The 23,334-nt window shown below is 47.0% G+C and overlaps 3 protein-coding genes across 7 annotated transcripts in view; 2 read left to right on the forward strand and 1 right to left on the reverse strand.

Annotated features, from left to right (window-relative positions):
- Positions 1–7,100, forward strand: part of FLVCR2 (feline leukemia virus subgroup C cellular receptor family member 2) — a 62,528-nt gene extending 55,428 nt beyond the window's left edge. For both annotated transcript variants that reach the window (XM_029238240.1, XM_029238241.1), the window contains 4 exons: positions 234–339; positions 490–601; positions 1,185–1,240; positions 5,449–7,100. In XM_029238240.1, the coding sequence (XP_029094073.1) occupies positions 234–339; positions 490–601; positions 1,185–1,240; positions 5,449–5,517 (343 nt within the window). In that variant the 3' untranslated portion in view covers positions 5,518–7,100. The remainder of the gene's footprint in view (positions 1–233; positions 340–489; positions 602–1,184; positions 1,241–5,448) is intronic.
- Positions 7,101–9,042: 1,942 nt separating this feature from the next.
- Positions 9,043–17,763, reverse strand: ERG28 (ergosterol biosynthesis 28 homolog). 4 transcript variants are annotated; one of them, XM_029236250.1, is made up of 5 exons: positions 17,406–17,763; positions 14,904–15,066; positions 12,517–12,607; positions 9,899–10,017; positions 9,043–9,787 (listed from the first exon to the last, which is right to left on the reverse strand). In XM_029236250.1, the coding sequence occupies exons 2-5, from the start codon at positions 15,034–15,036 to the stop codon at positions 9,708–9,710; spliced, it is 423 nt and encodes a 140-aa protein (XP_029092083.1). In that variant the 5' UTR covers positions 15,037–15,066; positions 17,406–17,763; the 3' UTR covers positions 9,043–9,707. The 4 variants fall into 4 exon arrangements, with proteins under 4 accessions (XP_029092083.1, XP_029092081.1, XP_029092084.1 ...); XM_029236248.1 differs by adding an exon at positions 11,871–12,027 and having other exon boundaries at positions 9,043–10,017; XM_029236251.1 differs by lacking the exon at positions 9,899–10,017.
- Positions 17,764–18,189: 426 nt separating this feature from the next.
- Positions 18,190–23,334, forward strand: part of TTLL5 (tubulin tyrosine ligase like 5) — a 307,505-nt gene continuing 302,360 nt past the window's right edge. Inside the window, exons 1-2 of the mRNA XM_029239548.1 lie at positions 18,190–18,211; positions 19,324–19,492. Of these exons, the coding sequence (XP_029095381.1) occupies positions 19,419–19,492 (74 nt within the window). The 5' untranslated portion in view covers positions 18,190–18,211; positions 19,324–19,418. The remainder of the gene's footprint in view (positions 18,212–19,323; positions 19,493–23,334) is intronic.

Here is a 23,334-nt window from a genome sequence, read left to right on the forward strand (position 1 = left end):
ACTCAGCTTCACCTCCCACTTATTTTCCTGTGGGCAGTACGTGTGTGTGTGTGTGTGTGTGTGTGTGTGTGTGTGTGTGTGTAATGGCTGCGTAGGGGATGGCCTGATTTTCAAGGCATGTCTTGATGGGGAGAAAGAGACTAGGAGAAGGAGTTGTAGGGCAGGAGGTAGGCTCCCTTTTCTCCTCGTTCCGGAAGTCCTCCATCACCTTGTTTCTGTGATCTGGGCTTCAGCTTCTTTATGACTGGCTACCTCCCGCTGGGATTTGAGTTTGCTGTGGAGCTGACATACCCAGAATCAGAAGGCATGTCGTCTGGCCTCCTCAACGTGTCTGCCCAGGTAGGCCTCTCATTTCGTGGTGGCCCCAGAGCCGTGGCTCTTTGTTCCCTGCTGGGCTTGTCCGGTGCAGACACTACATTATGGCAGCTCAGCTCCCCCGTGGGCTGGTTGGCTGGCCCCTTGTTTCCAGTCTTCTCTGTGCCTTTGCAGGTATTCGGGATCATCTTCACCATCTCCCAGGGCCAGATTATCGACAACTATGGAACCAGGCCTGGGAACATCTTCCTGTGTGCGTTCCTCACCCTTGGAGCAGTCCTCACTGGTGAGTCAGGGCCTCAGGACAACATGATGCTCTGACTGCTCGCGGGTTTAGGCTGTTGGCAGCTTGGCACCCAGTGCCTCGATTGATCAGACAGTTGGGTACTCCTGTGCGGCGGGGCAGACGAGAGGGCTTGTTAGGAAGTCTTTGGGGAGGCATTAGCATATTTTGTTGGAGCGAGCTTGGGTTTTGGCCCCGAAAGACCCTTGTTTGAATCCTAGACTGTGACACCGACCTCCATAGCTGTTTGACCTTGGGCAAGTGGACCCACTTCTGGGAGCCCCACTTTCCTAATCTGTAGAATGGGGATTGTTGTGAGGACTGGAGCAATGTGTGCAAACTCCCTGCAAATATCAGGGATCTATAAGTGAAGGGCAGTGTCATCACTGGCTTCTGCCTGTCAGGGACAGCAGTGGTCCCCAGGCTTATCAAGGCTGACTGAACCTCAGATCCCTGGAATATCTGAAGGAGGTGGGATACCTGTGGCCCTTAGGAGAGTGAGGGCTCCCTCTCGTGGATGAACGTGACCATTGATCTGCTTGGTAACTGCCTCTTTTGCCCTTCCTTCTGCAATCCTGGACCTCAGCATTCATTCGGGCAGATCTCCGGAGGCAGAAAGCAAACAAAGAAACTCCTGAGAATGTGAGTATGCGGGGGCTGCGGGGCTGAGATCCGGGGCCCGGCTTTGCTGAGGCTGCAGCAGCGGGGGTGGGGGGCGCCCCCGGAGTGACGGGTGGCCGTGAGAGCAACTCAGCATCACGCACGTGGAGACAAAGAGTTTCCTTGGGAGCTGCCTCAGCCCTGCTTTTCTGCTGCCCTGTCTGGGCTCTTCTCCTGCTTCCTTCCCTTCTCCTGGCCTCCCTGCTCTGGTCCCCGGAGCTCCTCACTGTGTCACAGTCTGCTGAGCAGCAGCCCCCCCACCCCGCCCCCCACCGGATCCTGAGACACGTCCTCAGGCCTTGGGTCCTCTCCTTTCAGCCTGGGGTTGGTGACTGGAGAGGAGAGGTAACCACCTGGGGCCCCCATTCGGTCATGGTGGTGGTGGCCTCGAGACAGTGGCCCTCTGGGCATGTGACAGCCCCCCAGGCAGTGCCATGGGGATAGCGGGACCGGGGCCAATGGGTTGCCATCAGGGCTCTAAAAGGACAAGTCAGGAAGCAGGAGTTGATGGTCATGGAAGGAGAGAGGACCAGGAGTTTGATCTAGAACAGAAAAGTGTTTCCCATAGCTCTAATTGGCTGGGAAGTATTTTAACCAAAGTGTTAAGTGTCAAGTCTGAGCCAGGATGAAAGGAATTTCAGCTCTAAGAGCGTAGTAGGGTTTTCTTCAAAAACAGAACAAAACACCCAAAACTTATCACAGAGGTAATACATATTCTGTAAAAAAAATAAAGAAAGGTGTACAAAATTTAAAAGTCATCCTGTAATAGCGTCAGCTAGAGATGAGATGCTGTTTTTCTACATTTTCTTATGCATGTCTGTGTCCACATATGATCTATACATATGTATGTTTGTTTTTGTGATACGCGGGCCTCTCACTGTTGTGGCCTCTCCCGTTGCGGAGCACAGGCTCTGGACACGCAGGCTCACGGGCTCAGCCGCTCCGCGGCATGTGGGATCTTCCCGGACCGGGGCACGAACCCGTGTCCCCTGCATCGGCAGGCGTTCTCTCAACCACTGCACCACCAGGGAAGCCCTATGTATGCATTTTTTAAGCAAGAGTGGAATCTTGTTCTATGTGCCTTTTACCTGTTGCGAGTGCTTTATCAGGTCATTAGTCTCTTACAACATACTTTTAATGACTGCACCGTGTTCTAATGACCGCACATGGATAAACATGATTTGTTTAACAGTTTTCCTGTCCGGGAACACTAAGGTTGTTTCTGATTGTTGTTATAAATGATACTGTGATTAATGTCCTGGAGCTGAATCTTTGGACACGTTCTTAAGCACAGTATTTCCCCAAGAAATGGATCAGTGGTCATGCCCATATTTAAGCTTTGATGTGTATTGCCAGACTGTCCTCTAGAAAGGTACTGTCAATGCTACCAATGCTCACTGCTCTCGCAGTGTATGAAGCCAACACTGAGTATTTATCATTTTTAAAAACCTTTGCCAATTTTCTAAGGCAAAAATGTCACCTGAAAGAGGTACATTTAGCGCTTTAAGAATACGTGTTGGCAGATGGTTGCTAATCTTTAGTTCCTTACTGTTTGTCCTCTGATCTCACACTCTGGGGTTGGCAGGTAGCAGCAGGGAGCAGGTGGAGGGAGGCGGCTGGGACTGGACATTCAGTGGGGACACGGGGAAAGCCTGAGACAGGAGTGTTATTCTCAGGAGGCTGTGAGAACTGTGGCGTCACCACTGTGGAGATGGGTTTGCCCCTGTGCCGTGGATGAGGAAACGTGATTCGGGACACTCTGGCGAATATATCCTGAGCCTGGGAAAAGGTGCCCGTGATAACAGGATGGGTTTCTCGTGAAAAGGTTTCAATTTGGAATGTGACGCCTTGTGTCAAGTGATATGTGATTTTGCTATGTTTACTTTATAATCTGTATTTCCCTGGGCAGATAAAGGCAAACAGAAGAAAGTCAAGGTCACCTATAGTCCTAGTGCCAAGAGATACCCTAGTAACATTTCGTCATTTCCCAGTGTATTTTCTATGAATATGCTTGTGCACATTGGGTTTTCTACTCTGATTGTTTCCTTACTAGAGCCTGGCAACCTTTCTACACCATTGCACCCCCCAAACCCCACATCTACGTATATACATTTCCATTTCCTCTCGTTTGCTATTTAGGTTGTTCCCATATTTCACTATTTTGCAGCCAGATCCTTGTCCACTAGGACCAGGTTTGTTAATCCAGGATGGAGGTGTTGGCTCATCCGAATGGACTGTGGGAAATAGCACCGAGTAGGACCAGGAGGCCAGTCCGGTGCTGGTGCTCAGCTTTCGGTGTCCTGGATACTCACTGTGTGTCTCCGCACCTCCCTTGCATCTGGGGGAGCCTGGTGGGATGGGGGGGTGTCCAGAGTCATGCTGGGCTAATGCCCAGGGAAGCCAGGGCTGTCAGAGGGCATCCCTGCAACGGCTGTCATTTGACACCCCGAGGTGGTGGGTGTAAGTGGGACCTGCGAACTGTCACAGGGATTCACTCTCAGCTCCAGGTGAATGCAGGGCAGGCAGCGCATCTGGCCAGGGCCGCTCTTTCTTTTTCTTGTTTTTACATCTTTATTGGAGTGTAATTGCTTTACAATGGTGTGCTAGTTTCTGCTTTATAACAAAGTGAATCAGTTATACATATACATATGTTCCCATATCTCCTCCCTCTTGCGTCTCCCTCCCACCCTCCCTATCCCCCGCCTCTAGGTGGTCACAAAGCACCGAGCTGATCTCCCTGTGCTCTGCGGCTGCTTCCCACTAGCTATCTATTTTACATTTGGTAGTGTATATATGTCCATGCCACTCTCTTTGTCCCAGCTTACCCTTCCCCTCCCCGTGTTCTCAAGTCCATTCTCTACGTCTGTGTCTTTATTCCTGTCCTGCCCCTAGGGTTTTTTTTTTTTTTTTTTTAGGTTCCACATATATGTGTTAGCATATGGTATTTGGTTTTCTCTTTCAGAGCTGCTCTTTCTAATCAGTGAAGTGTGTCATTTTGGTAGAAGGAGCCAGAACTTCTGGCTGGGGGGGGTCATGACTGACCTTCATGGCAACAGTCTGCATTTGGGTTTCCATTCTTCTACCAGTTAGTAGTCCTTGGCCACAGAGGCGCTAAGCCCTGTTTGATTGTGATTTCAAGGTGATGGCTCTGGAAGAGGCGGGAGTGTGTGCATGAGTGTGTCAGAGAGAGGAGACAGCCTGAGTGGCTGAAGTCGGCTGCTGGCTGCCTGAGTGAGGGCTTCTCAGGGCTGAGGCCGAGCTGGTGCCAAAACGTTAGCAGGATGGAGAACAGGAAGCTGGATCTACTGCTGTTATCTCTGCCACAGGTTGCCCTGAGAGTGTCCTTGGAGAGGGAGCGCCATTTCTCCAGCTGATGTGTCCTGGACGTGCTCCTCCAGCCTCGATGGTGGGGGCTGTGTGGGGCGGGGCCTGTGCACGAGGCCTTGTTGGGAACTGGATGAGCCCCTGATGGAAGAAGCAAAGTGTTCCTAAAATGGCAGACAAATGCCCAAGTTGGCCGCTGGCACCTAGGGGCCTCACAGAATAATCTCCATATATAAATCCCACCCAGTTAACGAGTGTGACCCAGAAGGTCTTCTAATCCTGTGCCATCCGCCCCCAAGAAAACTGAAGACAAACTGACCCAAAGTCTCTTTTCCTATGCGGAAATTATATATACGTTATTCTCAGCTGACATATGCCATTAAGCATCCTGCCTTTATAACAGTTCTTTGCTGCAGCTGCCCCACCCACATGGCAACAGTATTCCTCATCCTGGGGCTGCCCCCGACCGGGGGTGGTCAGCAGTCCTGGGGGAGGTGCAGACCTGGCCCTTTGCACAGCCGCCTGGGGGTCCGTCCAGGTGGGCTGAGGCTGTCAGAAGGGGGAGAAGGGTGAGCAGAACTCAGTGGCGCTCGCAGTGAGGTGGCCCGTGGTGGCTGCGGTGTCACAGAAAGCTGCCTTCTTGTGCTTCCTTTGATTCTGTCGTGATGGTGTGTGTGTCTGAGGAGCACGCTTGTGGCCGGGCCGGAGCTTCTGTTCCTGTTCCCTTTGTTCGCTGTCAGGGGTGCTGAGTGCCTGGGACTCTGGTTTTCCCCGCGGATTACAGACTCCCTGGCAGGCAGATGCTCCGGTCGGGATGGAGTCCCTGCCTCTTCACCTCAAGGGCTGCCCACTTGTTTGCCTTGTAGAAACCCCCGGAGGAGGACGAGAGCAAAACCAGCAAAGCCCCCACTGGTGTATTGGAGGAGCATCTCTGAGAGAGAAAGGTGCTGAGACTCAGGGAACACGGACCACACCCACCTCTTCAGCCAGCACAGCTCTCCCTCCCAGCACCGCGGGCTTCACCGGAGCAGCTTTTGGAGGGAACCAGGGGGCATAGCTGTGGCTTGGACGTCAGTGCCTCCGCCTGGAACCCACCGCAGAGCTGGTGTCGCCTGCCTGGGGGAGACTGCACTTTTCACCACGTGCCTATCGGCTCCCCGCCCCTTCCCCACCCCTCCCCCACGTAGGTCTGGGAGCTGGTGGGCGGGGGCAGAGGGAATCCTGGAGTCAGTCCTGGCCGGCTGCCTTGCCTTCCCTCCACCCCATCCCTCGGGAGAGAGCCTGCAAATTATCACGGAAAGAAAGCTTATTCCGGAGGTTAACTTTTCCTAGTGTCTTCAGACCCTTAGGAGCCCAATTCTAAGGAGCAGCAGCTGCTCTGGACGAGGGTCATTCCTGGGCCACCAGACTGACCGCTAACGTTCTGTGGGAGAGAAAACACCATCAGGACCAACCCCTCAGGACTCTGGGACCAGGTTCTCCCGGCTCACGTTGGCGTCTGTCTCCAAACCCTCTTTCCCAAGAGCTGATCAAACCAAACATCAGTAAACTTGACAGAAACTTTGCTGTGGCTGTGAAGGAGAAGCCGGTTTCAGAGAGCTGACCTTCTCGGGATGTGAGGGTGCTTACGAATTTGGGGACTCTGGTCCATAAACGATTTGGGAATGGAAAGGTTCTTTTCTACAAAAGATGTCCTGGCCTAGCGCCTTGTGTGTGTGTCACTGTCACCTCTGCTGCTGTCATCTGGACGCTGCCCACGTGTTCTCCAGAGGGAGGGCAAGCCCAGCCAACTGTCTGTACCTTTTAGTGAAAACCAACCTGGATACCTTCCCCCCTGCGAACTCCAAAACGCTTCTGACAGATGACAGGGCAGAAGGTGGCCACTGAACGGGACTCAGGTCTGCTGGGTTAGATAAGTGCATTCCATCTCTGATGGGGACAGTATTTGCATCCCCACCTCTCCCCTCACCCCCTTCTTTAATAGCAATAATTTTTTCTCAGATGTTCTGAATTTAAAGATTCCCCTTCAACCAGCCCTAGCTGACCTCTCCTGCTTTGCCTGCTGTCTGGCTCTACTCGTGGGCTTGGGTAGTATTTCCAAAAATAAGACGTCTTGGTCATTTCTCCTGTGCATTGATTGAGTTCTGTGATCATGACCCCTATGCTGCCCCGGCCTCAGCATATTGGAGCAGCCTGTGTGGCAGCGGTGCTGGGGTGCTTGAGCCACTGCCCGAGGGGAGCCAGGTGTGTGTGTGTGTGTGTGTGTGTGTGTGTGTGTGTACAGATATTCTGTACATCATAAAAGAAGTTCACACTTCTGGTGGGAGGACTGAGGTAGGGGTGGAGGGGAGGTGGAGAGTGATGGTGCCTTACTTTTTGATAAGGAGAAAGTGTTTACTCTTCAGCCCCTTAAAATGTATCAACAAAATGTTTACTGAAACCATTGATTTATTTAAAAAACATAATTAGTATTTTCTACTTGTTAATGTCAGATGTTTTAAGGCAATAAAAGATTCTCCATGTGGTCTGCCTTGTCATGTACTGGGGCAGAGATGGCTTTGGTGGCGGGAGTGGTCTGGAGGGGTGGGGGCTCGGGGTAGAGGAGGTGCTCCTGTGGCCTCCGTACCCTGGAAGGTGGTCTTCTGCTGACACAGATACTGCCATCCTAGTGGGTGACTTTTAAAAGATGAGGCTGCAGGGGTGACAGCTGGCCTTTGTGGGGGACTGCAACTCAACGTCTGACATGTGACGGGGACTGCTTTCCCTACGGCATCCAAAGGAAGACAGTTCACCTGAGTGTGCCTGCTGCCCAGAGAGCCCACTGTGGTTTCTGGCTCTGCCTCAAGGCGTGGCTGGAATGTTTGTTCTATAATCAGAGCAGTCACTCAACAGGTCTCGCTGGCCGGAATCCAGTTTTGTCATTTGCAGTTCTTCTGAATCGTCCCCCTTCCTGCCACTCTTCCCTTTGCGATTGCATTTACCTTATGTGTGTTACGTGAGTGGGCTGCAACGGTCAGTTTCCTGGACACTTCTTCTGCAGAGAGTTGCACTGTGTCTGTGGCATTCTGGCTCCGTATCTGCTAGCAGTTCTTAGGTGGAGAGACAACACTATGATTCCACTTTAAACCACCTGGGAAGGGAGCCAAGCCTGGGCTGTTAGAGAAATCTTATGCCCATAGTGTCTGCCAATACTCTGTATCATGTTTTTAGATCTTTTGGGATCTTGTCTTTATTTATCTGGAATCATGTTTCTGTGGTGCATGCCTAGAGGATCCACATACTCTTATGCTTTCATTCATTCCTTTCTTAGGTGGGCTCCCTGTGGACCTCCATCCATGTTAACGTTCTGTAAGATCATTCCTTTTCTTACTGCCTCCTACAATAGCTGGTAAAGGAAAGATGGTTCGTACACTGAGCTGTTTTTCCAGGTGGGGACGTGAGGCCTGGAATCGTAACAACCACTTTTGGCACCATAATCATCATAAAGGAAGCCAGCCTGTGGATGAAGCCAATGTAGGAGGGTAGAGCCAAAAGAATCCCGGAGAAATAGAGCTCAGTCCTGATCAAGCCATCCCTGAAGCCTGTAATCCTTTCAGTTTTGTGAGCCAATGTTACCTTTATTAGTTCAGCTAGGTTAGGGAAGATTTTCACCTAAAGAGCCTTAACTGACTGAGAATTCCCAACTGAAGTATCAACTTCAAGCTTCCTGTCAGGCGCTCACAAGCCCCCTGCCTCCCTTCCATCTCCTATCTTCCACTCCCTAACCTCACCATTCTGTAGTCTGCCCTAAATGCCCACCTCACATCTTAAGACATACGATCCCTGCGATTCAAGTCTCAACTCAGATCCCAGCTCCTCAGGGAGGCTTTTCCCGATGATCTAAGTTGTGCACCTCCCTCCCCTTCCTGATCACAGTACCTTGTTTTCTAGAGTTCTTATCACTGTCTGGAGTTGTTCTTTCAGGTATGGGCTTGTTGCTAGTCTGTCTCCTTGACTACAGGGACATTGCCTGGGTCGTTCATCTGTCTTTCCCAGGTGTCCGGCATGCAGTAAGTGTTCAATAAACACTTGGTTGTGTTTAGATGGCAGCAGTCTGCTCCAGTGCCTTGTCCTTGGGCCCCAGTGTTCTTCTTTTCATGGTCATACGGCTGTTTCTTCTATGCTGCCTGGTTCTGCTTTCTCAAGAATCTGTTTCTTCCTTGGGAAGAAAACAAGAGAGGGTCCTGGCTGTTCAGCTGTGAACTCAGAATCTTTAAGGTGGGGGTGGAGAGGAGGAAGATTTGACTTCACAAGAAATGAGCAAGGGACAAAAGGCAGCCAGGTTTGCCTGAGTCTTGAGTTGTCCTACTCATGGTATATTTGATCAGCAGAAAGCTGTGATTCTCCTCTGCTAGGCCTCAGACGAGGGGCAGGAGTGCTCTGGGCTTAGGGGAGGTCAAAGTACGAGGACTGATCAGAGCAGAAGGTTTTTCTATTTATTACAAATCTCATTACACAAATACAGCTGACCGGAAGGTCTAAAAACAGCCCAGACTCTTCCAACCCTGATCCACCTGTAGGCACAAGGGTAAGGAGCCATGCTCACTTGCAGGGGAGCCCTTCTTCTTAGAAGAGCTGCCTGTCCCTTGGATGGTTCAGAGTCCTGGGCCCAGCAGCAGAGAGGAGCCCAGCTTGGGTTGACACCCCCTCGAAGCAGCCCTTGGTGGCAGCTGCTGTAGGTGCGGCAGCAGCGTTAAGTTTCACAGTTCACGTGTTCCCACCATACAAGTCAAATCGTCGGGTGAAAATAAAAGGAAGAAAGCAGAAGGCTGGAAAAGGGGTCCTGGAAGAGGCTGTGGGTGGGGGAAGGGCACACGGTGGGCTTCGGATGTGCCGGCGATTCCTTGATTTGGATGGAGGTACAGAGTATTCATTTTCAAATGATTCTTTAAATGGTACGTACATTTAAATGGCACCGACTTGCCGTAGGCATATTTAAATATCTTAAAACGTTTTAAATTAAAGAAAAAAAAAGGAAAGGACTAGAAGTGGAAGATGGAGCAGAAAAGAAATTGAAGAGCAAAGAGGGTGAAGGAAGAGGCTGGCAAAGGTGGAAGATGAAGTCTCGGACGTGGTGATGTTGGTCTCAGTTTCTCTTCTTCTGTCTGGATCCTGGTTCTGCTTCTAGGTACCGGAGCCCCACTAGCATTCCCAGGATTGAGAAACCTTAATACAGAGACAAGATTAGTGGCTGACATAAGCACGGCACTTTCTTATACTGCTTGTATGAGGGCTGGGACAGCTCCTGCAGGAGTTCTAGGGTCACTGGATGCTTACTTGCCACCATGAGGGGTGCCAGGACGCCAATGGTGGGAGCTGCGGTCCCATATACAAACAACTCGGAGAGGAAGTGCCCCAGGGCGAGGAGGAAGGTCCAGAGCGTGATGTGGTAGAGCCTACAGCGGAGCAGACAGAGATGGGACTGAAGGTACAGCTTGTTCAGTGCAGAGGAAAAGCAGTGATCAGACTTGAAACACACAAATCAAAACCCAGGAAATGACTATGGCTAAAGAAAAAGGAGACTTGGTCCTGGGAAAGACCTGGCTGCTTGATCACATCAATTTATTCACATCTAGGGCAAAATTGAAGATTTCAACTGCTAAACTGAGAGGGGAATGGTCCAGGCAACCAGAGGGCCTCCGCAAGTCTTACTTAGCAAGGTGGTGAAGCCAGCAATAGCAAAGCAGAGTCTGCAGTATGGCAATCCTAGGCACTGTAGACAATTCTGGACCAATCATGCTTACGTATTCTACTTACTCAAATTGGCTTGACTCTAGTCCAAGCCCGCCTGGCAGATGTTTGGCCAGGGGCTGGTCAGTGCTTATATGATGGATGCCATAGAATGAAGGGCATGTGTGGGGAAAGGGTAGCAAGGACCTTTCTGGGGCCTTTAGATGCTCTCGCAACGTGGGGTGGATATCTTGCATCTTAACTTGCAAGATGGTCAGATGGAGGACACGGTGACAACCTCATGGGAAGAGAACTTGTTCCTCGGCTTTGACAAGGAGGTGGAGAAGAGAGAGGTTACAGGATGACCGACCACTTAGATTGCTGGTACCTTTTTTTTAACTATGAAATTTTAAAAATTAAGAAATACTTCAAATATACAAAAAAAATCTGAATATTTTGACATTTTTGCTTCAGATACTTTTTTTCTAAGAAATAAAATATTCGGATTTCAGTTAAAGCCTCCTGTGTATCCTTTTCCCACCCTGATCCCATTCTTCTGCCTCCTTTTCCCCAGAAGGAATATCTTAAGTTTGATTTTTATCATTCCTGTGCATGTTTTTATACACTTAGTAAATACGTATGTATGGGAGTTGTCTTTTTTTTTTAAGTGAAAGCAGGTTTATTTAGAGATATACACATTAAATAGGCAGAATTTCTGAGAACAGACTGTCTCAGAAAGTGAGAGCAGCTGGGAGTTGATTTTGAGTTTCCAGTTAGGGAGGGAATAGAATCAGAGTGCATATCAGAAGGCCTTGGACCAAAGTCCCAGGCTTTCAAAAAACGCTGGAAACAGAAGTCAGCATTTGCAGCTGTCCTGTGTTGAGTGAAGGGGACATGAAAGGGTAAAGAGGTAAAGGTAAGTCTCAGCCGTCTCTCCTCATCCCCAAAGCACAGCGAGCAAAAGACATACCCCTTACACTTGACAGCAATTCTTCATCATGGTAAAGGGCTTTAAAATGATTATTCAGCCCTTACTTCCCCCCAGTCACCCTGAGAGGCAGAACAGATATACCAGTCTCATTTTATACATGAAGTGACCGAGATGCAGAGAAGGTCTATAATGAACTTGCTGCTACAAAGCTAGTTACCAATAGAACTGAAACCAGAGCCTATTTTCTTGTTTTCATTCTCGGGCCCCACGCTGTTTCCACTAAACTGCACTGCTTCCAAAAATACGTGTCAATCTAGACCAAGTAAACCAGTTTCAGGTTCAAAAATATGAAAAAATAAAGCTGGAGAGATCGCAGTGCTAATAGCCCTGCTTCAAATCCCACTTGAGTCAGTCTTCCTCAATTTAAATTAGTTGGGTGTCTTATATGTAGATCTACAGAACCAGCAATGAAAATCACTGCTTCCCAGGGCTACTAAGAGGAGACTTAATCAAGGCCATGTGGATGGAAGCATCTGGCATAATAAGAGGGGCTCAATAAATATCATTATCTCCTCTCTTGCCCAGATGCTGAGAGTCTCGGTAAGACAAAAATATTTTAGTATGAAGCTGGTGTTTTGGTGGCCTCACCTGGGGACCTGAGCAAACTTTCCACCTTGACTGTGGTGATGACTGCTGTTGGGAAGAAAGCTCGAGCCCCCTCCAGTGGCCGGCACGGGTTACAACATTATCTAGACCAGAGGCTGTGATTGCTTGCAACTGTTCCACATTAGTCCATGTGAGTCTCCTGAAGAGGCAGAATACAGAGGAGTCCTGGGTTCTCTGTCACCCCCACCTCCTGACTCTGTATAAAGCATACAACCATTTAACTTGTGGGCTCATTTTTATCATGGATCGTGATTTCTGTTCATTCCTGCTTCTCAAGGAGGAATGTAAGAATAAGGTATGTCATGGCCTCTCTAAAAAGAGCACACTACCTCTTTAGTAGAAGAAAGGCTGACTCTTTAGTAAAGGAGTAGAGGGGTATGACGCAGGCTACTGGATCATGACATAACCAGTTTGCTATGTCAGTTTCAAAGAATTTTCAAACTTTAAAGACCTTCAGACCTATTATGTTTTTTAGGCCTGGAAGGAATGGAACCTATTAACCTTTTATTATCCACATCCAAGGCTAATGTATCAAAATTAACGGGTCTCCAAGAGAGGACCACAGTGTGTATGCTTAGCACCTGATTTCCAACAGAAGGCAGCTAACGCTCTTCCCTTTCTTACGTACATCTTGTTGTGAATGTCGATGGCGCAGAGGCAGCGAATCACTGATGAGAGTAGCGTCCAGATTCCAAAGGTTCGAGCTTGGAGGCCATTCACTGTGCAGCAGAAAAAAGCAAGAGTGTTGAGAAGGGAGGGTCAGGGTTCCCTCCAAACTCTTCCTACTTCACTGAAGGGGGCAGGGAGCTTAGGCCTGAACTCCCCTTGGCTGGGCACACAGGAGGCTCTGGTGCTGCACATGGGAACTAGAAGGAATGGAAAGAATTCCAGAATGAGAACTGGCTCAGCTCCTCTTCAAACGCCTACAGTTGGGTGGGCGAGTTCCAAGAGGAGGAGGCCAACAGACAGCCCACTTAGGCAGTAACTCCTGGTTGCAGTAGTTTACGGCTCTGCCCTGGAAGCCGCTCTGGTGTTGGCGAAGCCCAGTGAGCCTGGATCCGGACAGGTTTGGGGGAACGTGGTGGAGAGTGGTTCTGTCAATACAAGATGCCTAGGAGGTCAGCAGACTTTCAAGGCTGATACAGGAGATAACTCAGAAATACTGGGCTCCATCTAGATGCCCACACTTGGTCTTTAAGAGACCCAAGTCCCTGGGTCTGCTGAATCTTATGTGAACGAAGCCCTAACCAGGCTGGTTTCCTGTGCATGTGGGAAGGGAACAAAGCACTGTTTCTTTGGCGTTTGCTGGGGCCACTCTGCTTTTGCTAGCTTCATTCTGGCACTGCTGTATTGTCCTGAGTATGGATCACAGTCCATCATAACAGTGCTTCTTGACCCTGGACATTTATTAGAACCAACTGAAGACATTTTATAAAACTACCAAGACCTGGGTACCAGAACAGTTAAATCATACACTCTGGAGGTGGGCCCAGGGCCCACCTGGTATTTTCTAAAACCTCCCTGGCCTTGGTGATATTAATGTACTGGCATTGATCTAAGGCATCCAGTAGTGGGGAGGGGGAATACCAGAACGGTGAAAGCAAAGATACTTTCTTTGCTGGTCCACTGAGCAAGAGAAATTTTAAAGGACAACGTTGGCAACTGAAAGGTCTTTCAGGATTTTGCTTTAAGGATTTTTCAGCCTTTGGGAAACCAGACGGCAATACCAAATTCACAACCTTGAAGACCTTTAGATGGTAGTAAGGTGAGAAAAAATTCCATATACCAAACAAATATCTAACGGTTAGCCCTGGAGGGCAACATTCTTTATAAAGCATTTTGATAGCTCTTCTGATTAAAAGGCAGGAAATTTCTCTAGTGAGTGAGATATAGAAGTGGAATATCTCACCAATCCTAACTAAATTAGGCATCAGGTGAAACTCTACGGGATGCTCCGGGGTCCTGCTATGATCAGAAAAGTACCAGGACAGCCCCCAGGTCATGAGGGAGGAGGCATTTTCTACCCCTGGGCTTCTCTGTGTCAACTTTAAATTCAAAGGGCTAGACCAGACAACCTTTAAACCCTGTGAATCTATACAAGGTTCCTGGAGCATCTGAGAACTGCACTGGTGCGTGAAAAGTGGAACTATCCTGCCCACTTTTCCAGGTTCTTTACACCCATTGTATTTGAGCCTTGTTCAAAGTGAGCCTTAGCCTACTTAGTTTCATTTTATACTCAGATATTAGAGAAAAATGAGTTAGGTCAGAGCCTGAATCTGGGTTAGCTATAAATGTGACACAGAATTGTCAGCTACTGTGAAATGGTGCTGCAGCTCAAGCCTCCCCACACATCAGTGCAACAAAGTGCAAGCTTAAGTGTGCAGACACTCTCAGCAGAGAGGCTCAGGACACTGGGAGAGGCCACCATGCGCCCGCGGAAGTTCAATTTGGGAGACCAACTTGGAGGGATTTGGGATATCTTCTCAGGTCTATGTCACGGTTTGAGAAGACCTTGGATTAGTAATTCTCCATCTGCAACGTAGGGTATAAACCATGTGCGCCACGATCTGATTTCTGAAAGGGGGCTGAGCTAATATGAAAAGCTTCTTTATGGTTTTCTAGTCGGGCACCACAGAATCACCAAGGAACTGTTTCCTCACTTGCCCTTGTAATGCTTTTTGTACAGACTAGCTGCCTAGGGCAGTGTAAAATGAATGAAAAGGTATTCAGAGAAGCTTGGGGGAGAAAAGGACCAAGTGCTATCCACCACGTCTCTTACTCTATTGGCTGCCTAAGGCTAGATTAGGCAGCATCAGATACACCTGGGAAGTTTTTAAAAAAGACTCCTGGGCCCCACCCAGGGGGTGAAAGGTTCAGTAAGTAGGTCTGGAGAGGGAAATGGCCACCTGTGCTTTGTTTGATTTTAGTTTTTCTAGGTTATTCTAATGTATAGCCAGACGTGGGAACCACAATTTAAGCCACTCCCACAAAGGATGCAGGTCTTTGCTTTCTTACCGAGGTCTGGCTTGCCAGTGTAGAGCTTTTCATAGAGAAAGGTGTGGTCTCGGAAGCTCTGTAGCGTGTTCCCCATGGCGATGATGGACACCATAACCAGCCAGCTTCGTAACACATTCAGGAACCGGCTCATGGCTCCCCTCAAATCTGAGAGGGCTTTTTGCTTTGGAAACAAAGGCAAAGGGCACGAGACAACAGATGGTTAGTGTACTTCAACCATAAGCTCACTCTCCTCTGTAGTTAACCTGTGTCCCACCCATGAGGGCTGTACTAAGCTTACTTGATCAATCATTTCATAAACTCCTCTCCAAATACCTGAGGCTCATCCACTCCCAGTTACCCTTCACAGGGTTGGCACACTGCCTTTGAATATCTACCTTAAATCAAAGTGTGCTGACCTTTACCCAGAGTGAAAAACGCTAAATAATGCAGTGGGTAAAAATGACAAAACCAGTGGAAAAAATGGAGAGAAGAAAGGGAACAGGAGAAAGGGAGGTGTACAAATATCACTATAAAGAAGTAAAATGGACTTCGGTGTAAGACTTACAAAAATTGGTCTCAATATTTAGTCATACTAATAGTGGTGAGTCAACAGTATACTTTGCAATAAGTAGCACAGTGCTTATTTTTGTCTAAGGAATTTCTCCAAAAATATTAGCCTAAATCAGAACTCTCTTCTCTTGGCTGGAATCAGTCCCCTGGGATCTTTACTTCTAGCCTGGCGTTTCATGTCATTCCTTTGTAATGCAAGTGGCTCAAAGGTGACTATAAATCTACTAACAGATACCTGCCTGGCTACTGGTGACAGATCCTTCCAAGCACAGAAAAGCCTTGTACATTTGAGTGGAATCTATGGTGTGAGGGCAATATTTACATCCTTAAGTTTTCTCTACTGTGGTACACCATCCTCCATGAACTAGGAGAACAATCTAAAAATAAATAAATTGTGGTGACTTGAGAACTAGTAAGAAAATTATATGGAGAAGGAAACAGCAATGTTGGTGTTGGGTTAGCTAGTACAATAGCTAACAGTTATTGAGCACCTGTATATGCCACGCACTGTGCCAAGAACCTATCATATATTATCTCATTTAATCCTTAAGGTGGATAGACACTTAATATTTCCATTTTACAGATAAGGGTTGGCACAGAGAGGTTAAGTGACTTGCTTGAGGTTACACAGTAATAGATGGCAGAGCTGAGATACGAAGCATGGTCTGTTGGTCTATATGTTGCAAGACTGTCTCACTGTTTGAGAATATTTTGATGAAGTTTCCATTTTTGAGGAAGACAAGCATACCACAGCCACTTCTGTCTTCAACTTGTATAGAAAATACCATCAGGTCATGTACTTTTTGTTTAAAAAACAAAACCTTAGATCAACCCTTGCTGAGCACTCAGCTTGGTTTAAGTAAAAACCATGTAGATAAAAAAAATCTTATCATGGAATTGCTTCTTGGCCATCTTCGTTATGTTTTCTTGGCCCATGGTTTATCTGTTGTCAGGTTAATTTCTTGGGCCTGAAGTGGCGATAAATTATCAGGCTTCCTTTGTCACTTCGGCAGTAGATGTTTCGTTATGTTCCTACACTACCCAGCTGAAACAGATATTAAAGTCAGCAATGGCTCAAGACAGTGTGAAGCACCAAAAAACAAAGAGTCCTAGAGAAGGAAGGGTCAATGGGTGAATCGCTCAGTGAAAATGGGTCACAAAAGTGGACTCTGTCCAAGTCCAGAGAGAATGGGGTTCTACTGGAATCACAAGCAGTTACAGCATGGGCCAAGAAGTGCACACTCCCCTCCCCTGCCATCCTCCTTGTTTTCTCACCCTCCTTCAGCAGGAGACTCAGGCTCTCTCAGGGTCAGAAAAGCCGCATGGATGGCCTCCCTCTTTGACAGAACTTATGTCTGTTTCACAGAAGCTCTCAGAAACCCCAGCAGATAGCTGATGAACAGAGCCTGAGCACTCTTCCGAACTGCTCTGCCAATCCCTCAGCACAATTTCCCTAAAGCTTCGGAGGGCCCCCTAGAGCATCCAACACCCATTCTCAAATTTTGCCCTGGCCCAGGCCAGAAAAGGTGTGGTGTTTAGTAGAGTTGGCAGTGAGAGGTTCCTTTCTTGGCCCTACCATTTAGTAGCTGTGTGACCGTGGGCAAGTAACTTACACTTTACAGCCTAGGTTTCCTTACCTGCAAAATGGAGATTAAAAATACCTATCTCAAGGGTTATTATAAGAATTACATGAGAAAGTAAAGGTTCCTCGCACCGTGCTAGGCTCAGAGTGGCCGCTCATTCGTTCATCCATTCACTAGTTCCGAACCTATCAAGCCTTCTTCATCTTCCCAGCTCCCTCTTCTCTTGGTCTCTGGAACCTCTTTTCCCCCACAAGGTGGCCTCCCTGCTATCTTCCTTCCATCCCACATCCATTTTTCCAGACTGTCCGGATCCTCTCAATCAGATGCCACACAGACACCTACCTCTTCTCCCCCACATTCACCTTACCTAGCGATTGGACTCCCAAGAACAGCAGCAGCAGCGAGAGCAAGAAGCTTCCCCAGCACAGTTCCAGCCCTGAATCCACCTGAACCACTTGTCCCCGCTCCCACTCTCAGCCCGTCTCCAGGATTGGGTCGTTTCCATCAGTCCTCGCTCTGATTGGCTGTTCTGGTTCTGCTCGAGCAGGAGATGGGGCGTGAACCCCTTCACTGCCAATCAGCGGTTGCCGCTGCCCAAGCCACACCCCCGGTACGCCGCTCTTGCAGTGACCCCTCGTGTTGAGCGTGGCGGAAGAACTCCAGGTTCGGGGCCAATCTTTTTGCGGCGGAGGTAAAAAGAGCGGAAAAAAGAAGTCAAGACTTCTGCGGAAAGCAGGGCCCTGCGCCTGCGCTGCGCGGCGGTGACGACAATTGTCCGCGCCCGAAGCCGAGCGTTTTCCGCGCCGGGTGGCGGGCGCCTGCGCAGTGGCTCCGAGCGGGCGGTTGCTTGTTGGTTGTTGTAGTAACGGGGGAAGCAGCGGTCGGCGGCCGCCTTGAGCCGGGCTGGGGAAGGAGGAGGGAGGTAGGCGCAGAGCGCTGTCCCCGCCTGCCTGCCCCGAGCCATGGGCAGATGAACCAGGTAAACGCCTGCGCCAGCGCACTCCTCTACCCGAGGGAGGTGCGCTCCCAAGTCTGGACGGGCGCCATCCGCTGCACTTCTCTCTCAGAGTCCGGGAGCAGCTGCTGGCTTCCGGGCGCGCTGGGCTGAATCTCTGCGGCGGAGTCTCCCGCGTCCTTACTGTAGGGAGCATCTGAGGACCTACCTGGATTGAAGTGAGCCGGGGGTGGGACTGAGGGCCCGATCCCTTTAGGGCGAGGACGCTCCTTGGGCGAGTGCCCTTAATCTTCTTCCGATCGCCCTGTCTCTCCCTGCTCTGCTGGCAGCCTAGGACAGGTTGACATCCCTTCCTCGCTTGGAGGTTTTGTTTGTTTTGTATTAACTTAAGGGACTTGCAACATTTTGGGAAATACTGAGAGGCCCCGTTGGGGATACTCGGAAGAACGCCTTTGAGATTGTTAGATATTGCCCATTTCGCTGAATATGTGTAAGGATCGTTATCGGAATTGGCATTTTTTGCCCTGTTTACGTTCTTATCACATATATTAATGCATGGAAAATTAGGTTTGGAAAGATTGACATTAAATGGTTATCTTTGAGTAATGGGATTATGGTCATTAAAACATTTTCATTTTCTTTACCTGTAATTTCTATTCCATCCAAAAAGACACGCAATGAACATGTACCTTTTCTCTATTAAAAATATTTTAAGTTAGAAATATGCTAATTTTAATGTCTATTTGATATTTGGATCATAGTTTGTGATTTTTAGTAAGGGCGAATAATTTTTGAGAGTGTGGAAGGACAGTTGTTTTTTTTTCCCAGCTATTTATGACCTTGATTCAGCAGAATATATTCATTTTTTCGTTTAGTGGTTGAATTTGTTTTAGCGGAAACATGAGAGTATTTTACCTGTGCTTGGCATAGAATCTAAAGAAATGTTTGCAAGGATCTTAATACTTGCGTTTTTATTTTTAACCCACGTCAGGATTTTCTAGCAAGGAATCTATGTTTTAGGCAATCAGCCACCTACCTCAGACTTTCTTAAGTAAGTGTATCCTTTTGCTGCACGTTAGATTTAGTATGTAAAAGAAAAACGAGAAACTGAAACTTCACAGCAGCTCTTCAAATACAGAGGACAGACAGTATGTTTGAAAAAAAAATCTTGATTTTTGTGGCATTTGTGAAGCACTGTGAGAGAAGGTAAGTCTCTAGAGGTTTGACACTATTTAGGTAAATAATTCATTTTCATTACTTGGAAGATCATCGGCAGTAATGAACAAAAAGACAACTGCATTGTGTTTCAGGTCATTTGGCTTTCTTGCAGGAATCTGTGCCACCCAAATTGTATGATCCAGTGAATCTGCAAGGAAAGGTCCCTGAGGCCCCCGTCTGCTGACTGCATGACAAACTCTAAAGGAAATGCCAGTCGTGATGGCCCGGGACCTGGAGGAAACAGCAGCATCCTCAGAGGATGAGGAGGCGGTAAGCCAAGAGTAAGTAATAGCAAGCCTGCTTTTGACCCTTTGCGTTCAGGATGGAAAATAGTTCTCTTTTACTCAAATCCTCTTTTACCCAATATCCTTCCTTTGGTGTTGTCTGACTCTGGTTTTAGTTTTCATACATGGTCTAATTCAAGATCTTATTATTGGGTGACCATCAGCTATCTGAAATGAGATAAGGCTCTGTTTCTGGGTTCATGAGTGAACATCGGCTCTAGACGTTGCAGGTAGTAGCTCTTAGTCAACTCTTGATAAGAGCTCCTAACATAGGAGATTTTGAAATTTTTAGATATTGAAGAAAAGTAGGTCTCTCAATTCTGTGACATTGGGTATTTTCTCAGAAGCCTTTAGGATGATAGAATGATGATAATAAGAAGTTATTTGAGGGCTTCCCTAGTGGTGTAGTGATTAAGAATCCACCTGCCAAGGCAGGGGACATGGGTTCGAGCCCTGGTCCAGGAAGATCCCACATGCTGCGGAGTGGCTAAGCCCATGCGCCACAACTACTGAGCCTGCGCTCTGGAGCCCGCGAGCCACAACTACTGAGCCCACGTGCTGCAACTACTGAAGCCCACGCGCCTAGAGCCCGTGCTCCACAACAAGAGAAGCCACCGCATAAGAAGCCCACGCACCGCAACAAAGAGTAGACCCCGCTCGCCGCGGAAGCCTGCACGCAGCAACGAAGACCCAACACAGGCAAAAATAAATAAATTAATTAATTAAAAAAAAAAAAAAGAAGTTATTTGAGTAAGTGTGGAGCAGGACATTAGAATTGTGTAGCCTGTGCTGAGTCTGTTGAGACACATGGCTTTCCTGAGTTCTTTTAGATAAGAGTCAAGTTTCTTCATTGCTGGATTCTCATAGTAATATAAATGAATGATAGTGATAAGTGTAGCTGCTATAGGTGATGGTAAGAGCTTTAACTGCTGTATCTCATTTAATCTAAAGATGTTATTATTCCCACTTTATTAAGTTTAGCCCCACAAATATCAAAGAACTTCCTCAGGGATGCACAGAGAGTGATAAATTGAGATTCAGACCTAGCTTTCCTGGATTGATAAATTGAGATTCAGACCTAGCTTTCCTGGATTTTGAAGCACTTAGATGTTTTGCCTCCTTTAACATTAATTATTACTTGCACAGAGAATAAAGAGAGAATCTGGCTTAAAGGTAACATTAATTTTTAAGATTCTCTGTATAAGTCCACTAGGATTCATGTGCTATGTAACCTGAAAAGTGGGGATGATATCTCCCAGGCCGTTTTTTTTCTTTCTTTTTACAATTTATTTATTTAATTTATTTATTTTTGGCTGTGTTGGGTCTTCATTGCTGCACGTGGGCTTTCTCTAGTTGCGGCGAGCTGGGGGCTACCCTTCATTGCAATGCGCGGCTTCTTACTGTAGTGGCTTCTCTTGTTGTGGAGCATGGGCTCTAGGCGCACAGGCTTCAGTATTTGTAGCACGCAGGCTCAGTAGTTGTGGCTCGCGGGCTCTAGAGCACAACCTCAGTAGTTGTGGCGCACGGGCTTAGTTGCTCCGCGGCATGTGGGATCTTCCTGGAACAGGGATCGAGCCCATGTCCCCTGCATTGGCAGGCAGATTCTTAACCACTGTGCCATCAGGGAAGCCCCTTGCAGGCTGTTTTTGGGGGTATAGTTAGGATCAAATAGAATAATGTGTATGAAATTACTTTTAAATGATAAAGTGCCATACAAATGTTAAGGCATTATTTTTATTGGATTTTATATTGAATTTAAAGTGTATTTCTTATTATAAAGTAGAAGATTACATTATTTAATGTAATTTGAAAAAAAATTATTGAAGCATTAGTAAAGCTTTGGGGAAAGGCTTCTCATCACTGTTAGATCATAGAAAATAATACAGATTTGATATTATATTTGGGTCATTCTCATTCAGGATAATTAAATGGATAATTCTCTCTTGTCACTTTGCCTTCTTGTGACTTTTTGTTTTCTGTGTGCTGCCTCTTACCCACTTCACAAAAATTTTAACTTCTGCTTCAAACATCAGTCTTTCTGATTCAAGATCTTTTACTTCATGACTGTCTCTTTTATTAGTGGTCTTATAGGTTGGGCCCAACAAGTATTAGGTTGAACTGTATGAAATTGCTATTTTGGTAGGTCAAAAACAGCCAAATATTGAGAATTGTAGGTGGTTCAACCTAATATTTTAGTAAGCACTCAATAAATGCTTGCTGACTGAGTGACTAACTTATTCAGTAAATAAATGGAGGCTTCATGCTTTAGATCACCTTAGGTCTTTTAAGTGCTTAAGATACATTTCATTACAAAGAATGCCAATTGCATTGAGGTGCAGTTATCAGGATTTTTTAAAAAACCAAACTTGTGGTATAGTAATATGTACGTTTTTATTAATACATTAAATAACAAGATCATTCATTTAAAACATGAGAAAGTTAGATTTTATTTTCTAAAGACAGCAACATGAAGACTGTTTTTGCTTAGTTTGCATAAGACCATCATACTTGGGTGGTCTTTGATTAACAATTAAAAGTGGGGAATACCAAGAAACACAGATGTCTGGATCACCACTGTGAAATGTCACCATTTGGTAGCTGAATGATTGCTTGAGAGTGGAGAGTTGCCAAATTGTTTTCCATCCTCATCACACCAGATGAGAAGACTGTAATCACAGGTGATCTAGTGGCAATTTTAATAACTACCATAACTTACAATCAGTGATAAATGTCAGTGATATTTTGAGATGTCTGCAACAACTGTAATTTGGTATAATAAAATCTGTAATTTCAGATAGAGTCAAAAACACAGGTAATACTATTATTATTGTGTTTGGTGCCTATATTCGTAATTGAGAAACATTAAATTTCTAGTAGAAGTTAGTGAAAATACAGGTGTCATTCCACCTTCCCCCCGCCCTCCCCATCCAAATTCACAGACCTTATGGCTCCTCTTCCTTTTAAACTCCTACTGTTGAGTTTTTTTTTGTTTTTTTTGTTTTTTTTTTGCGGTATGCGGGCCTCTCACTGTTGTGGCCTCTCCCGTTGCGGAGCACAGGCTCTGGACGCACAGGCTCAGCGGCCATGGCTCACGGGCCCAGCCGCTCCGCGGCATGTGGGACCTTCCCAGACCGGGGCACGAACCTGTGTCCCCTGCATCAGCAGGCAGACTCTCAACCACTGCGCCACCAGGGAAGCCCTACTGTTGAGTTTTGATTGTTAATGTTCCATCAGCTCATGTCTATCAGATACTTCTTTTATACATTAGGAATCTTAAGTCAATCTTGTTCACACCTGGAACAACGTGCTTACATTTTTAAAGTTTTGGAAGTTACATGGTCTTAAATCATCTAAGGATGTTGACTTGATCCAAAGATATATATCCATGGATATCTGCTAGATCTGCTCAGAACCCTAGGCTGTATTAAAGTATTGATGCCGTGCAGTCCTGGACATTAGAGCTAGAAACTGTCCAGGCATCCTTGTTTTGCATGGCATTATTTCAAATAGTAAATGTAAAGGGCCTCTTTTTCTGTATTTTGTTTGGGGTTCCCAAATATAAATTTATATAGAGATGTGGAAACGTTAATTTGATGTAAGGTTTCTTTAGTCACTAAAAAAAATATTTAATTCTTATTGTAAAAGCTGGCTTTAGGTCAGTTACAAAGATCATCAACAAATGATTATGTAGTGAGTGCTACAGTTCAGTGAAAGAATACATCACTATGGGCCGGAGGAGCTAAGGAAGGCTCCAAGGAGGTGGTGAGGTGAGCTGGGCTTTAGAGAGTGGGATTAAATGAACAGAGAGAAGTGGGGAAGGCATTTCCAGCAGGGACATT

Source organism: Monodon monoceros, unplaced genomic scaffold, assembly GCF_005190385.1.
Source record: "Monodon monoceros isolate NGI ecotype Baffin Bay Population unplaced genomic scaffold, NGI_Narwhal_1 Super_Scaffold_21, whole genome shotgun sequence".
Classification (NCBI taxonomy): domain Eukaryota; kingdom Metazoa; phylum Chordata; class Mammalia; order Artiodactyla; family Monodontidae; genus Monodon; species Monodon monoceros.